The 16,535-nt window shown below is 42.4% G+C and overlaps 1 protein-coding gene across 2 annotated transcripts in view; it reads right to left on the bottom strand.

Annotated features, from left to right (window-relative positions):
- Nucleotides 1–14,525: 14,525 nt before the first annotated feature.
- Stk36 (serine/threonine kinase 36) overlaps nt 14,526–16,535 on the bottom strand; it is a 31,548-nt gene continuing 29,538 nt past the window's right edge. For both annotated transcript variants that reach the window (XM_035441036.1, XM_027397242.2), the window contains exon 27: nt 14,526–16,199. In XM_035441036.1, coding sequence (XP_035296927.1) covers nt 16,056–16,199 — 144 coding nt within the window. In that variant the 3' untranslated portion in view covers nt 14,526–16,055. The remainder of the gene's footprint in view (nt 16,200–16,535) is intronic.

Genomic DNA, 16,535 nt, shown 5'->3' with positions numbered 1-16,535 from the left:
AAGGTGCTTCCCAGCAACCCTGAAGATCTAAGTTCAAGCTTTAGGACACATGATGGAAAAAGAGAACAAAATTCATAATGTTGTCCTCACGACTGAGATATTTTTAGTCAATTCTTATAAAAGCCACAGAAAACTAAACCAAGTATTTTGACATTTTGGTGAATTAGGAAATATTCTTGTTTTCTAGGAAGCATAGAAGTTCTGAGGGTATCAATGGCATAATGCTAGAGGTTTGCTTTTGTTTTAAAATACTGCAGGAAGGGTAGGGAAGGTGAATCAGTCAGTAAAGTGTTTGTTGAACAAATAATGAAAAACTAAGTTCAGGCCAGGCTTGGTGCTGCACAGCCATAATCCCAGCACTTGGGAGGCAGAAGCAGGTGGATCACTATGAGTCCTAGGCCAACCTGGTCTACAGAGTGAGTTCCAGGACTGTCAAGGCATTACAGAGAGATCCTGTCTCGCTGCCCCCTCCAACAGAAAAAAGGAAAACAAAGTTCATATCCCCAGCACCCATATAAAGGGCTGGGCTCAGTTGTGCAGGCCTGTAATCCCAGTGCTTGAAAAGACACGAGAGGATCTTCAACTTCCTGGCAAGTCCATCTAGCTTATTGGTGAGCTCCAAGTTCAGTGACAGGCCACATCTCAAAAAAATAAGATTGTGGGGCTGGAAATATGGCTCAAAGGTTAAGAACACTGGCTGCTCTTCCAGAGGTCATTTTTTAAGAGCACTGGATGCAATAGAGATCCTGAGTTCAGTTCCCAGTAACTACATGGTGGCTCACAACCATCTATAATGAGATCTGGTGCCCTCTTCAGGCATAAAAACAAAAAAATTGTGCTGGGCCTCACTCAAGAGACAGAAACAGGTGAATCTCTGGGAGTTCAAGGTGAGCCTGGTCTATAAAGCGAGTTCCAGGACAGGAACTGTTACACAGTAAAACCCTATCTCAACTCCCCTCAAAATTTTTAAGATTGAGCGTGATTGAGGAAGCCACTCCACATAAACTTCCTCTGTATATAAACATGTACATGCCAAAATTGATCAAAGACCTCAACATAAACCCAGCCACACTAACCCTATTAGAAGACAAAGTGGGAAATACCCTTGAATTAATTGGTACAGGAGACTACTTCCTGAACATTACACCAGTAGTACAGACACTGAGATCAACAATTGATAAATGGGACCTCCTGAAACTGAGAAGCTTCTGTAAGGCAAAGGACACAGTCAGCAAGACAAAACAGCAGCCCACAGACTGGGAAAAGATATTCACCAACCCGACATCTGACAGAGGGCTGATCGCCAAAATATGCAAAGAACTCAAGAATCTAGTCTCCAAAACACCAAACAATCCAATTAAAAAGTGGGGTACAGAACTAAATAGACAATTATCAATAGAGGGATCTAAAATGGCTGAAAGACACATAAGAAAGTATTCAACATCCTTAGCCATCAGGGAAATGCAAATCAAAACAACTCTGAGATACCATCTTTTTGTTTTGTTTTGTTTTTGTTTTTTTGTTTTGTTTTGTTTTTCGAGACAGGGTTTCTCTGTGTAGCTTTGGAGCCTATCCTGGCACTTGCTCTGGAGACCAGGCTGGCCTCGAACTCACAGAGATCCGCCTGCCTCTGCTTCCTGAATGCTGGGATTAAAGGATTTCGCCACCAATGCCCAGCCCTGAGATACCATCTTACTCCTGTCAGAATGGCCAAAATCAAAAACACCAATGACAGTTTATGCTGGAGAGGATGTGGAGAAAGGGGAACACTCCTCCACTGCTGGTGGGAGTGCCAACTTGTACAGCCACTTTGGAAATCAGTATGGTGACTCCTCAAGAAAATGGGAATCTTGTCTACAACAAGATCCAACAATTCCATTCTTAGGCATATACCCAAAAGAAGCACATTCATACGACAAGGGCATCTGTTCAACGATATTCATAGCAGCACTATTTGTAACAGCCAGAACCTGGAAGCAACCTAGATGCCCCTCAGCTGAAGAATGGATAGAGAAAATCTGGTACATTTACACAATGGAGTACTACTCAGAGGAAAAAACAATGGAATCTTGAAATTTGCAGGAAAATGGATGGAACTCGAAGAAACCATTCTGAGCGAGGTAACCCAATCACAAAAAGACAAACATGATATGTACTCACTCATATGTGGATTTTAGACATAGAGTAAAGGATTACCAGCCTACAATCCACACTGCCAGAGAAACTAGTAAACAAGGAGGACCCTAAGAGAGACATACATGGTCCCCTGGAGAAGGGGAAAGGGTCAAGATCCCCTGAGCAAATTGGGAGCATGGGAAGAGGGGGAGGGAGCTACGAGAATGAGAAGGGAAGAAGAGGAAGGATGCAGAGGTCATGAGGGAGCAGAAAGGTTGAGTCGGGAAGAATAGAAAAAAGGGTATGTGATAGGTAGGGTTTTAGTTGAGAGGTGGTAGGGGAGGACGGGAGGGAGAAGGGAACTGGGATTGTCATGTAAATCAATCTTGTTTCTAATTCAAATAAAAAAAATCTGAAAAAAAGCATGCACATGCATAAAATGTAAATAACCAAATAAAATGCTATAATAAGGTCAAGGGATATAGCTCAGTGGTAGAATACTTACCTAGAGAGTATGCACAAGGTTGTAGATTCAGTTCCCATCACAAAAACCAAACAGTTGGGCATGGTAGAAAACACTTTTAATCCCAGCATTCCAGAGGCAGAGATAGGTGGTCTCTGCCAGTTCAAGGTCAGCTTGGTGGAAACAGAAAATTCCAGGCCAGCCAGAACTACATAGTAAGACTCTGTCTCAATAAGTAAGTTAATACATAAATAACCAAAGCAATGACAGTAAGAAACCCCAACACCTACAGAAAACACACCTTAGTAGAAAGTACAATTATAATTATCATCCATGCCTGTCTGTCTGTCTCTGTCTGTCTGTCTCTCTCTCTCTCTCTCTCTCTCTCTCTCTCTCTCTCTCTCTCTCTCGGTTAGCCCTGGCTATCCTGGAACTCACTCTGTAGACCAGGCTGGCCTTGAACTCAGAGATCCACCTGACTCTGCCTCCCAAATGCTGGGATTAAAGGTATTGGCCACTACGGCATGCCACCACCACCCACCACCCAACCCAGCCAGATCTTAGTTTGTAATACATTTTTCCATGAAAGAGAACCAAACATCTTTAGGAAAGAAGTTGATTCTAGGCTCAAGCAGAAAATAAATGGCCTGGAGCCTCTTGTCATCATCAGCGAAAGAAGCCTTGCATGCAGCCACACGCGCACCCCCCCACACACACACACACAGTGGTAGGAAAGAAGTGTGTCACTGGAATTAATTGAAAGAGCTCCCAAAAGACAGGCTGAAACCAATTAGGAACAAAGTAAAGAAATACTTTTTCCTAACCCAAATAGCCATGTGTCTGTCCTTGGAATCATTTGGTACCTTAGCCAACAGGACAAATCTGAAGAGAAGGAATCTAAGTATGTGGACACTCTATCCTGAAGGAGGGAGGGTAGTAACCCTCTCCTTAATTATGGGTTATGCCTATGTGGGGCAAAAAGAGTTGTTTTACAGTGGAGAAATCCTACAAACAGAATAAGATGTGGTGCCATATGCCTATAATCTCAACATATGGAATAACGGTCTAAGGCTAGCCTGGGCTGCATGGTGAGGTCCATGCTGGCCAGAGCCACAGATGAGACCATGTCTTAAAAATAAAATCATACCGAACATTTCACTGGTTGACCAAGATCAGCACCAAGACATGAATCATGTTCGTAAAATGCACTTTGGATATGGTTCGATAAAACTACACTGTAAATTGGGCATGTGGGTTTACTGTCATATATGATGCTAGCTTCTGGTTTGTGCCTGTGCATTTTTATGTGAGCATGAAAGTAAACATCAGTGACAAAGTTAGAAAGGGCGTGCGATGGATCTTGGTTGTCAACTTGACTGGAATCAGGAATCAACTAAAGCCCCTGTGTAGTCCTGTGAGGGACTTTTTGAATCACCCTCCTGAATAGAGGCAGCTCAGATAAAAAGCTACTTGAGGAGGAAATGTCCCATCCTGCCCCCTCCCCCGGCTTGTCTTCACTGCTGCTGGAAAATTCATGCATCACTGATATTAAAACCAGCTTCTTCGGGCTTCAAATGTACACTGAAGACCAGCAGCTCTCCAGAAATATAGATTCTAGATCTTCAACACCAGATTGAGACTGCTGAGATATTCAGCCTTGTGACTGAATTACTACAGGATTTCAGGTTCTCTAGTGTGAGGCAGCCATTGTTAAACTACTCAGACCATATTGTGTAAGCCAATGTAATAAGTCCTGTTCCTTTATAATGGGTTCTCAACCTCCCCAGTGCTGCAACTTTTAATTCAGTTCCTCATATTGTGATGACCCCAACCATAAAATCATTTTTGTTGCTACTTCATAGCTGTGATTTTGCTACTGTTATGAATCATAATGTAAATATCTGATATGCAGGGTATCTGATACGTGATTCCTGTGAAAGAATCATTTTGACCCCCCACAAAGAGGTCAAGACTCACAGGTTGAGAACTTAGAGAATGCTGACTGCTCCAGGAACCACCAAAGAGCAAAAAGAGGTCTTAAAGGCAGGGCGAGAAGGGTAATAAATGGTACACACGAGACATGAAAGCAGAAAGGAAACTACTGGGGATGGAAGGATACAGGGGGTGGGAGAGGAGAAAGAAACCAGAACAAGGTATGAAAATGCCATCATGCAACCGGCTGCTCTATATGATAATTAAATATACAAATTTAAGTCAGGCAAAAAGGCACACACCTGTTCAGGAAACTGAGGCCACAAGATGCTTAAGTCCAGGTGTTTGAGCCCCATATTAAAAAAAAAAAAATAACACTCAGGCTGGAGATATGGCTCATCGGTCACAAACCTCTCTTGCACAGTACTCAGACAGCTCACAACTGCCTGTAACTCCAGCCCAGACTTACAGCCCAGATGCCCATTTCTGGCCTCTTTAGGAACACACATGAACATACCCATACACAGACACATGCATAATTAAAAATTGTAAAATCTTTTTAAAACACTTTGTTTCCTTTTTTAAAAAAATAACACTTTATTTTCCTTTATAGTTGTTTTGAGATGGGGTTTCTCTGTGTAGCCCTGCTGTCCTAGAACTCCCTCTATAGACAGGCTAGCTTGCAAACTCAGGATTAAAGGCCTGTGCACCACCATACCCAGATAACACTTTCTCTTTTTTAAAGTAAGTTTTTAAAATTTATCTATTTTTATTTTATGTGCACTGATGTTTTGCCATGGGTGTTGGGTTCCCTGATACTGAAATTACAGATAGTTGTGAGCTACTGTGTGGGTGCTGGGAATTGAATCTGGGTCCTTTGAAAGAGCAGTCAGTGCTCTTAACCACTGAGCCATCTTTCCAGCCCACACTTTCCTTTCTTAATTCTGGTAATCTTCCTCCCCAAATTCTAAAACTCTAATCTACCCACTGGAAAAAAAAAAGTGAGATAAACTACATAGAGAGGTGTGCTGAAAAATACATCACCACTATACCCCAGAACCATTAAAAACAAGGAAAGTCAGAGAAACTGTTTCATCCAAGAGGAGCCTAAAGTAACAGCTAAATGTAACATGCATTGTATCCTAGAACAAAAATGAAAGGAAATAAAAGGACATACATCAGATAAAATAATAAGGGCTGGAAAGATGGCTCAGCATTTAAGAGCACTAGCTGCTCTTCCAGAAGACCTGAGTCCAATTGTCAATGACTACATCAGATCTCTTGTAGGATCTGATGCCTCTTCTGGCATAAAGGCATACATGCCGATAGAGCACTCATACATTAAATAAATAAATAAGAGGGAGAATGGGAGGAAAGGAAGAAGGGGAAACTGTGGTCAGGATTAAAATAAATGAAAAAATCAATTAATAAAAAAATTTTGAAATGAATCTTTTAAAAGATACATTAAAATTAAAATAAATTAAATTAAAATAAAATAAAAATGAATTAAAAATAAAAAAATTTAAAAATTTTTTAAAAAAATATTATTTTTTTTAAAAAGGACAGGTGTGGTGGTGCACGCCTTTATTCCCAGTGCTCATGAGGCAGAGGCAGGTGGCTCTCTGTGAGTTTGAGTCAGCCTTGTCTACAGAGTGAGTTCCAGGGCTGTTACACAGAGAAACCTCGGCTGAGCGTTGGTGGCGTACGCCTTTAATCCCAGCACTTGGGAGGCAGAGGCAGGTGGATCTCTGTGAATTCGAGGCCAGCCTGGTCTCCAGAGTGAGTGCCAGGATAGGTTCCAAAGCTACACAGAGAAACCCTCTCTTGAGAAAAAAAGAAAAAAAAAGACTCAGAGAAACCTCATCCCTAAAAACAAAAGCAAAGAAAAGCTAATAATACTTTGTTAATTATAAACAAAATATCATAATATGTAATTTCCAATATCCTAAATAATAGAGGAAATAGGGACAGAGTATAAATTCCTACCCACCCAATTTTTCTATCAATTGAAATCTATTCTAAAAATAAAGTATACATTTTAAAAATATACATCAATTGAAATCTGCCTAGACTATATTATCCCAGTGATCAGAAGCAACTTCATCAATAATGACAAAGAGCAAGCAGTTGGAGCTGACCCAGAATTTTCAGTGCTTTCAGTCTCAGTTAAGTTCCCCCCCCCCAGTGGGTATTGGTTCATGCAGACACCCATAACTTGTCAAAATGATGAGAGTAAGTGACTGCTGAGTACAAAGCCATGGGGTAGGATATCTGCATTAACTGCATCCCTGTTGAAGGTGCAGGGAACTTTGCAAAAGACAGGGTAGGGAAGATATACAAGCTGTGCAGAGTGGTGTGTGCCTGTAATACCAGGACCTAGGACCCAGGCAGGGAACACAGATCTCTCTGTGCTAAGGGTTTAGTATGCCATTCTCTCTAGTTTTGTGGTTGAAAACTTTAAATTTCTTTCCACTCTTAAACAAAGTTAAAACATTCACACAGACAAAACCAACACTGGCCCAGATCCTTCAGCCTTTGAGGCATTCTCCAAATTCCACATTCTCAGACCATTTACTCTAAACTCTTAGCACTTTGTCAGCACTTCATGCAACAGTTGCTGGATAAAAAAGCTGTTGATATATTGCTAACCTTTTACAGTGTATGCTCCCAAAGGCAAGGGGCCCATTTTTTACTGTTTCCTTACACTCAATTATTGTTTTATGTGATAGCTTCCATCAAATTTTTATACAGCAGGTAAGATACTTCAAGCTATTATTTGATGAACTGTATGAATAGGGGAATATTTCATTAGTTCCTCTGTTTACCTTTTAGGGAAAAATAGGCTTCAAAATACAATATTTGTCATCTAATTGAGTTGTTGGCCAAAGAGGCCCATTGAGAGTGCCCCCAAACAACCCAGACTGTTGCTAAGACTATAGATTGATTGCTCTGTGCAAACTGACAGCAAGGCCCCATTGCTGAAGACAACACCTATACAACTCTTTGAACATGGAGATACGGAGCTGGTGCCTACATAGAGCCTTCACCCCTATGTTCCAACATCTTTGTTTCAGGAAAATACTCTGCACACTATCAAAAGAGAAATATAAACCCCAAGCTTGTCCCAAACCCTCTATCCACAAAGGTGTACAACCTGCAAGACATGCTAGGGCAACCGTGGCACAAAGCTTGTGGGAGTAACCAACCAATAACTGATCTGACTTAAGGTCCACTCCTTGAGAAGGAACCCATGCCCGACACTGCTTTGGGTGACCAAGAACCTGAGACTACATAGCCCAGGGACGTAGGGCAAAAAAATAATACTGATCTAAAAAGGGCAAGAAAAAATACATTATGACTCATATTTACTTTCTTCTGTACTGATAGATCAGAGTCTTGTTCAACCATCAGCAGAGATGATTCCTCCTGCAGCAGATGGGAACAAATACAGAGACCCATAGCCAGACATTATGCAGAGAGTGAGACACCTTGGAACACTCAGCCCTAAATAGGATGTCATCATCAAATCCCTGCTCTAAGAGTTCAGGGAACCCTGCAAGAGAGGAGATGGAAAGAGTGTGAGAACCAGAGTGGATGATGGAGGGCACCAAGAAAGCAAGGCCCTCTATATCAACATGAGCAAAGCTCATGTGAACTCACAGAGACTGAAGCAGCATGGACAGGGCCTGCACCAGGTCCTCTGCACTTGCATCATGGCTTCCAGTTGAGTGCTTTCATGGGACTCCTGAGTATGCAGAAAGGTAGGTCTCTGATTCTTGCACCTTTCCTTTACATTGATGTAAAAGTTTTTATTTTATCTTATATTTTATTTTGCTATATTTTTTAAATGAATGCATGTAATCCTAGACACTGGGGTAAAGGTTAACAATGGAGTGGTCATTTATACTTGCTGGGACAAGGAAAATCAGTTTTCTCTTGACACTGGCTATATCAACAACTCTAGGAGGGTCTAATGTTCAGGAGCAGTTGGTGAACCAACAAAAAATGGACTTCACAGTTTTTTGTGTACACTTTTATTTGATTACAGTTTGATGGGTTTTTTTTGTTTCTTTTGTAGTGATTATCTTATTTTCTAGGTTTTGAGTGTTTTGTTGCTGTAATGGGTTGTTTTGTTTTGTTTTGTTTGCTTGTTGGTTTGTTTTGAGAAAGAACTTAAAGTCAGGTGGGTAGGGAGGAGGTGAGGATCTGGAAAAACTTGGGGGAGGGGAATGATATGGTCAAAATATATTTACATTTAAAAACTGTTTTTAATAATAATAATAATAGCAATATTTGTGGGCTGGTTATATGGTTCACTTGGTAGTGCTTGCCTGCCTAGCATGCATGAAGCCCTGGATTTTATCCTGTACCAAATATTATGTAGTAGCTCTGTAATTATGCATGTAACAGGTATGTCTGTAATCCCAGCACTTAAGAGGTGGAAGCAGGAGGATCAAGAAGTTCAAGGTCATCCTCAGCTTACATATAGGGGCTGGAAGGATGGTTCAGAGGTTAACACAAACACGAGTTTGTTTCCCACAATCGACATGGTAGTTCACAACTGCCTACAACTCCAGTTCCAGGGGATATAACCTCTGCAGACACCAGCATACATGAGGTGCATATAAATTCTTCCAAGGAAACACAAAAACCATAAAATAAGTAACATACATCTTTAAAAAAAATAATACTACACTGTGTGGTGGTGGTACATACCTTTAATCCCAGCACTTGGGAGGCAGAGGCAGGTGGATCTCTGAATTTGGCTTGGTCTACATAGTGAGCTCCAAGACAGCCAAGGTTACACAGAGAAACCTGTCTCAAAAAACAAACAAGCAAAATAAACAAGCAAAACAAAAAATAGCAATACTATATTTGCCCACTCAGAGAGGTCAGAGAAACACAAAGCCTAGGCCCTGATCTAGACATAGACACTTCAGTCTGAGCAATGAAATTTTCAGAGGTATTTCTAAACACATCATCTACCTAGATTAAATGGCCAATATCCAAGATTCAATAACTAGTATATTTCCATATTTAAAAAATGAGAGGTTTAGCTGGTCAGAGGTGGTGCACACATTTAATTCCAGCACTCAGGAGGCAGAAGCAGGCAGATCTCTGTGAGTTTGAGGCCAGCCTGGTCTACAAAGATACACAGAGAAACCCTGTCTCAGAAAAAAAAAAAAAAAGATAGCTCAGTTGGTAAAGTGTTTACTGCATAAGCATGAAGAAAGACCTGAGTTCAATTTCCAGCACCTACATAAAAGCCAGTGTGCAATGGCATGTGCTTGTGCTTGTAATAGCAGCACCAGAGAGAGGCTGAGACAGGAAGATCTCTGAGGCTTGCTGGCTAGCGAGCTTAGCCTAGTTAGTGAGCCCCAGTCCTAGAGAGAGACTTTCTATGGAAAAAAAAGAAAGAAAATATAGGGTTGGGGAGATGGCTCAATGGATAAAGTGCTTGTTGTGCAAGCATGAGGACCTGAGTTTGGATCTGCACACCGCACATATATAAGCTATGTGTGACTGTGCACATCGGTAATCCCAGCACTCCCAAAATGGGGACAGGCAGATCCAGGAGCTGGCTGGCCAGCCAGCCTAGCAGAAATATGGAAAGCTCTAGGCTCAATCAGAGAGAGAGAGAGACCCTGTCTCAAAAAAAATAAGGTAAAGAAGCAATTGTGGGAGATATCTCAATGTCAACCTCTATCCAGCCTCTTTACAGATTCATCTGGATGAGTGTACTCACATACACGCACACACATACATACAACATACACAAATAAGAAAATATGGACAAGTGCAGTATTGATCCCAGTTCTTGGGAGATAGAACCAGGAAGATGTGAGTTCAAGTCCAGCTGTGGCTATATACTGAGTCTGAGCTAATATGAGACCCTCTCTCCCAAAGAGAGCGGGGCATGAATGTGCGTGTCACATATATGTATATACATACACACACACACACACACACACACACACACACACACACATATTACTAGAAGAGAATAAATGACATTCTAATACATATTAACAAGTCTAATTGTGGGAAACTGCTGGTCAACTAAATACTTTAATAAAGTTGTATAAAATGTATCAGAAACTATTTTATACTGAGTATGTGTGTGAGTACGTGTGCCGATGTTTATGCATCACCGTGCCTGGTGTTTACATGGCTCTGGCAATCAAACTCTCAACCTTATGTTTGCACAGTAAGTACTTTTCACACCAAGCTGTCTCTCTAGCCCCTACTGAGTTGTAAGATAGCTCATCCAATGTTCTGTTTATATCTCCATTTGAACAAACTGTGAATAAAGACTACTGATATAAGATGAAGTAGTTAATTTTAAACTATTACTATTAATTTTGTCATTTGGCACAGTACTGGAATTTTTTTCAATGCAAACAGTCCTGATGTTATACACACACCAAGTACTTATTTGAGATTTGTTTTAAAATGTCTAAACAACAAAAGGACATTGTAACGATAAGTCTTTCCGCCAAGCCCCAAGCCCCTGCCACCATGTGGGCACCCAAAATAACACATAGAGTCTTATATTAATTACAATGCTGCTGGCCAATGACTAGGATTTCTTATCTGCTATCTCTGTCTTAAGTATCAACCATAATTATTAATCTATATATTTTATAAAGACGTATGTGATCGAGGACACTGGTGGCATGCATCCTCTCTTGTCGGGCTCACATGACGGCTCCCAGAGAAGAGAGAAGGATGAAGAGAGTGATTTCCTGCTTGTCCCTGCTTATATTCTGAATCTGCCTGCTATGTCACTTCCTGCCTGGATCACAAGACTTCTCTTTACTACATTTCCCAGAATCCTCCTTCTCTCCTAGTCCTGCCTATCTTGCTTCGCTATTGGCCAAGATTGCTTTATTTATCAACCAATAAGACAAACATATACACAGAAGGACCTCCCCCATCAGAACATGGTATCTGTTCACGTGGCAATGATGTTCATTAACCTACTATTGTATTATGTGCCTGCATGCCTGTGTGTGTGTGTGTGTGTGTGTGTGTGTGTGTGTGTGTGTGTGTGTGTGTGTTTGAGACAGCTTTGGTTCAGTGAGACCCCTTCTCGAAAATAAAGTAGAAATCAATAGATACCTAATGTTGACCCCTATCCCCCACATGTCATGAGCACCACCCTCCAAAATTGGTCTTGTTTTGAACTTACAGTTCTGACTTTCCTTCCTGAGAGATGGGATTATAGAAATGTATCACCCCTACCCTCTACATTTTCCAACCAAAATAACTTAATGTATCTAAAGCTGAATCTTCCCACCCATTACCATTCCACAGATGTTTTCCTCCTTTTAGTCACTAGAAATTTCACCTTTCCAATTACTCAGGCCAAAACCTTGAGGATATCCTTGTCTGTTTAATCTTTGGTCACCTTCCCACATCCTATCAGCCAAGAAATTCAGTTCACCTTATGTTCAAACTTTATGAAAAATGGGACTACTTTATCAATTCATTGCCATACCCAGTTCAAGATGCCATTCTCAGCTTAGCATGGTGTTGAGTGCATTTAATCCCAGCACTTGGGAGGCAAGTGAGTTCCAAGCCAGGCAAAGGAACATAACAAGAGTTTGTCTCAAAAGAATATAATAAAAAGATGCCATTGTCTATCATCTGGGCTATTTCCTAATCGTTCACCCTGCCTCCCACCCTCTTTAACTCTCCACATGTCATTCAAACCACCAGAACAAAATGACCGTGTGTGCATGCATGCGTGTGTGTGTGTGTGTGTGTGTGTGTGTGTGTGTGTGTGTGTGTGTGTGTGAGAGAGAGAGAGAGAGAGAGAGAGAGAGAGAGAGAGAGAGACTCTACACCTTGTTTCCTTGTTGTTTTAAAGAGGATCTCACTAAACCTGGAGCTATTTGGGTTAGATTGGCAGGCCAGCAAAGCCAGAGGATTTTCCTGCCTCTATCTCCACAGTGCTCAGATTACAGCTGCATACCATTATAATCAGCTTTTACTTGGATACTGAGAATCTGGAATCAGGTCTTCATGTTTGTGACACGAGCACTTTGAACATGTTTCCCCAGCCCTCAAATTAATCCTTTTTAGAGCATAAGGTAAAGCACACTGCTCCTTTGTGCTAAACCCTCCCATTGGTCCCGGTAGCATTTATAAAAACTCTCAACCCCTGAAGGTCTACAAAGCCTGCACCTGGCCCCATCACTACCTTCCTGCCCTTGTTACCTTTTCCTATTCTCTTTTCTTTTCTTACTGAAACAGGGCCTCACTATGTAAGGTGATTTCAAATTCACAATCCTGCTTCTGCCTACCTAGTGATGGAATTATAGGCATAAGTCACTATGCCTAGCTGCCTCTCCCATCTCTCTCTCTCTCTTTTCTTTCTTTCTTTTTTGTTTTGGTTTTCAAGACAGTTTCTCTGTGTTAACAGTCCTGGCTGTAGTGGGATTAGCTTTTGAGGCTGGCCTCAAACTCACTGAACTCTGCCTGCCTCTGCTGGGATTAAAGGCCTGTACCACCAACACAGCCCAGCCTGCCTCTCCCATCTTTGCTTTTTTGTAAAGTGACTTCCTAGCAACTCCACAAGCATTGCAGGGATGCTAACAGGACCTTTGAGCTGGCCATCCTCTCTGTCTAGGCCATTCCCTCAGAGAACTGAACTCTGCACTCCACTTCCTTCCAGTGTGAGCTCAGACGCACCTTCCAGGCAAGGGCCCACCTGACCATTCAGCTTAGCACTTTTTAAAATAAATTTATTTCACATCCCAGCCACTGTTTCCCCTCCCTCCTCTGCTGCCAGTCCCTCCCCCATCTCCTCTCTGTTCCTACCCCACTGCTAATCCACTCCTCCATTACTGTTTCGGAAAGGGCAGGTCTCCCGAGTATCAACAAAACATGGCATATCAAGTTGCAGTAAGACTAAACACCTCTCCATATATTAAGGCTGGGCAAAGTGACTCAGTATGAGTAGGGTCTCAAAAGCCTATAAAAGAGTCGGATACAGCCCCTGTCACCACAGTTAGGTGTCCCACACGACGACCAAGCTACACAACTGAAACATATATGCATAGGGCCTGGTCAGTCCCATTCAGGCTTCATGGTTGTTGGTTCAGTCTCTGTGAGCCCCTCTGAGCCCAGGTTGGTTGAGTGTCCCAGAATTCTGTGAGTTCTCTTCGTGTGTCCTTGACCCCTCTGACTCCTACAATCCTCCCTCCTCCTTGTCTGCAGGATTTCCCAACGCCACCTAATGTTTGGCTGTGGATCTGCATCTGTTTCCACCAGTTGCTGGATGATGCCTATCTTATGACAATTGGGCTAGGCACCAATCTGGTTCACAGGAGATGGCAATATCCTGAACTGGCCAGGAGCCTAAGCTGGGGCCTTCCTGGGAGATTCCCTTGCACCAGGTTTTCTACCTGATCCCGAAATGCCCTCCTCCCTTTCCAGTAGTCTCTTTCAGTACCCCCAAGCCCCCCAACATAATCACTCACGTTCAATTTGTACAGCCACTTTGGAATCAGTGTAGTAGTTTCTCAGAATACTGGGAATCAGCCTACCACAAGGCCCAGTGATACCACTCTTGGGCATATACCCATAGTACGTTCAATCATACCACAAGGACACTTGTGCAACTATGTTCATAGCAGCTTTTATTTGTAATAGCCAGAACCTGGAAACAACCTAGGTTGTAACGTGGTACATTTACACAATGGAGTACTACTCAGCTGTTAAAAACAAGGACACCAGGAAATTTAAAGGCAAATGGATGGAACTAGAAAGGATCATCCTGAGTGGGGAGACCCAGACCAAGAAAGACAAACATGGTATGTACTCACTTAGAAGGGGACATTAGCTGTAAAATAAGGATAACCATGCAGCAATCCACAGCCCCAGAGAAGCTAGGTAACAAGGAGGGTTCATGGGTGGACACCCAGATCTGTGGGAAGGGGAAGAGATTTCATGAGTGGACTGAGGGCAGGCGGGATGGAGCATGAACAATCAGCTTAGCACTTCTTAAGCCCTTTTCTCTGCTTTTTTTTTTTTTTTCTATTCCAGCACATTTTTAAAATCACCTGTCTACATAGTTTACCTAATTAACTCATTGTGTGAGATGGGCTCATTCGTTACGTTGTTGGGGCTGGTCCTGTGAATGTGACCCTCTTGCTTCAGCCTCTTTAGTGGTTGCTGTCCCATGCAGCCTCAGTGCGCTTATTTAAGGAAGTTCATTTTTCTGACCAGAATGGAAACTCTGTGGCAGGCTCAACTCTATCTCTAGTGCTTCAACAGGATGTGTGTGTGTGTGTGTGTGTGTGTGTGTGTGTGTGTGTGTGTGTGTGTGTGTGTGTGTGTTGAATTAAAATAATAAGGTGAGCAGGAAATTAAGGAGGGTCTCAGAGGAATCTTACTTTTGCTCAGGTGTAACTACAGTGGATAATGATAAAATGCCTTATAAAATACAGCTAATCACACTCATCTTTCATTTCTTACTTTAATCAAGGAAGAACAGAAGGGCACCTTTCTTCCCCTTCCCCTTTCCGCTGGGGACTGAACCCAGACCCTCACACATATGCAGCAAGCACTCACCACTAAGTCACATCAAGAGGAGTCTTCCCCCATTTACTGGATGGAGAAATCTGGGCCCTGCAAGTTTGTCTCAGTTAACCTTCCTAATACACATAGTTAGATTCTAACTAATGTCTACCAAACACCCTTTTTGGTAAATTGGAATGTCCAGTTACTTTCGATTTTAACTGATGGGGCTGTCAAACACTCTTTCCTGGAAAATCCCACAGTCTCCATAAATAGCTGCTCTCCCAAAGCAGCTAGGATTCCATACACATTGACACCATAAATATGAGAATGACTTATTATCATCTCAAAGCACCCTGACTTACCTCTTTAGTCCTATCTACTCTTCTCTGTATCAGCTCCATTGGCCTTGCCCTTGGATAAACAATTCTCCAAACCAGGACCTTGTGTGCACAGGGTCACAGGGCTTCCAGTGTCACAGAGAAGCCAGAAGAGGGTCTGAGCCTCCCAACCCCTTACCCTGGAAGCTTCAAGTAGGAGAAGGCACATTTTTTAGTAGGTGTTTACAAATAGAACACACACACATACACACGCACACACACCACAGGCTAGAGCTGAAATAGAGACCAGTGTACAGAAGGCAAAAATATCTGGGCAGATCACAGGAGGTTCAGAAAGGAAGAGATCCAGCAGGGCAGACATGTTTTCCTGAGGCCTGGGTGTATGGCATGGTTCCGGGGTTAAAGGCACATTACTGGAGTATGTAGAAAGGAAAGGATTTTCTCTGGCACCAACAGTGAAGAAGATTACTGATTCAAATTTCCATGAATCTAGGGAAAGGAAGGAGCTTTAATATAAAATCTCTTCTAGTTTCTTGCTCACAGGGGAGTTGGCAGCTTATCACTCTTTTTCAGTCTCTTCAGCTCTCAGCTGAGTTAGTAGCTTGGGCAGGAGAATGAGGAAGACTTGGCAACAGAAGGGTAGTGAAGGCTGGAAGAAGAGCCCCAGGAATCTGGGGTCATGTGCTGTGGGTTGGCCTCAGGAGGTGGATGAGTTTCCTGCAATGTCTGGCAGAGGCAGGCCTGGTGCCGCTATTCGGCAGTAACTGATTCCCCAAAGAGAGCAAGGCTAATTTCTCACTGGCACCCAGGGACACCAGCACCTGTGGGATAGAAAGCAAATGGCAGAATATGATGTAAGAGTGAGAAACATGCAAGGGATTCCCCTTTAACCAAGAAAAGGGAAAGGGTCCTTTCAGGAATTCAGGATAGACTGATCAAGACAAGAAATCTCAAAGAGCTATGAATCAATATCCAGGTATTCATTTACACTTTCTTTGGTACTACCTATAAAAATCAATGCACCAGGTGACCAGTCAGAGGCTGGGCGTTGGTGGCGAACACCTTTAATCCCAGCATGTGGGAGGCAGAGGCAGGCAGATCTCTCTCTCTGTAAGTTTGAGACCAGCCTGGTCTACAGAGCTAGTTCCAGGACAGCC

This window comes from Cricetulus griseus, chromosome 2 (assembly GCF_003668045.3).
Source record: "Cricetulus griseus strain 17A/GY chromosome 2, alternate assembly CriGri-PICRH-1.0, whole genome shotgun sequence".
In the NCBI taxonomy this organism is placed as follows: Eukaryota; Metazoa; Chordata; class Mammalia; order Rodentia; family Cricetidae; genus Cricetulus; species Cricetulus griseus.
The sequence above is the reverse complement of the archived record's forward strand: the minus strand, read 5'-3'. Positions and strand labels throughout refer to the sequence as shown.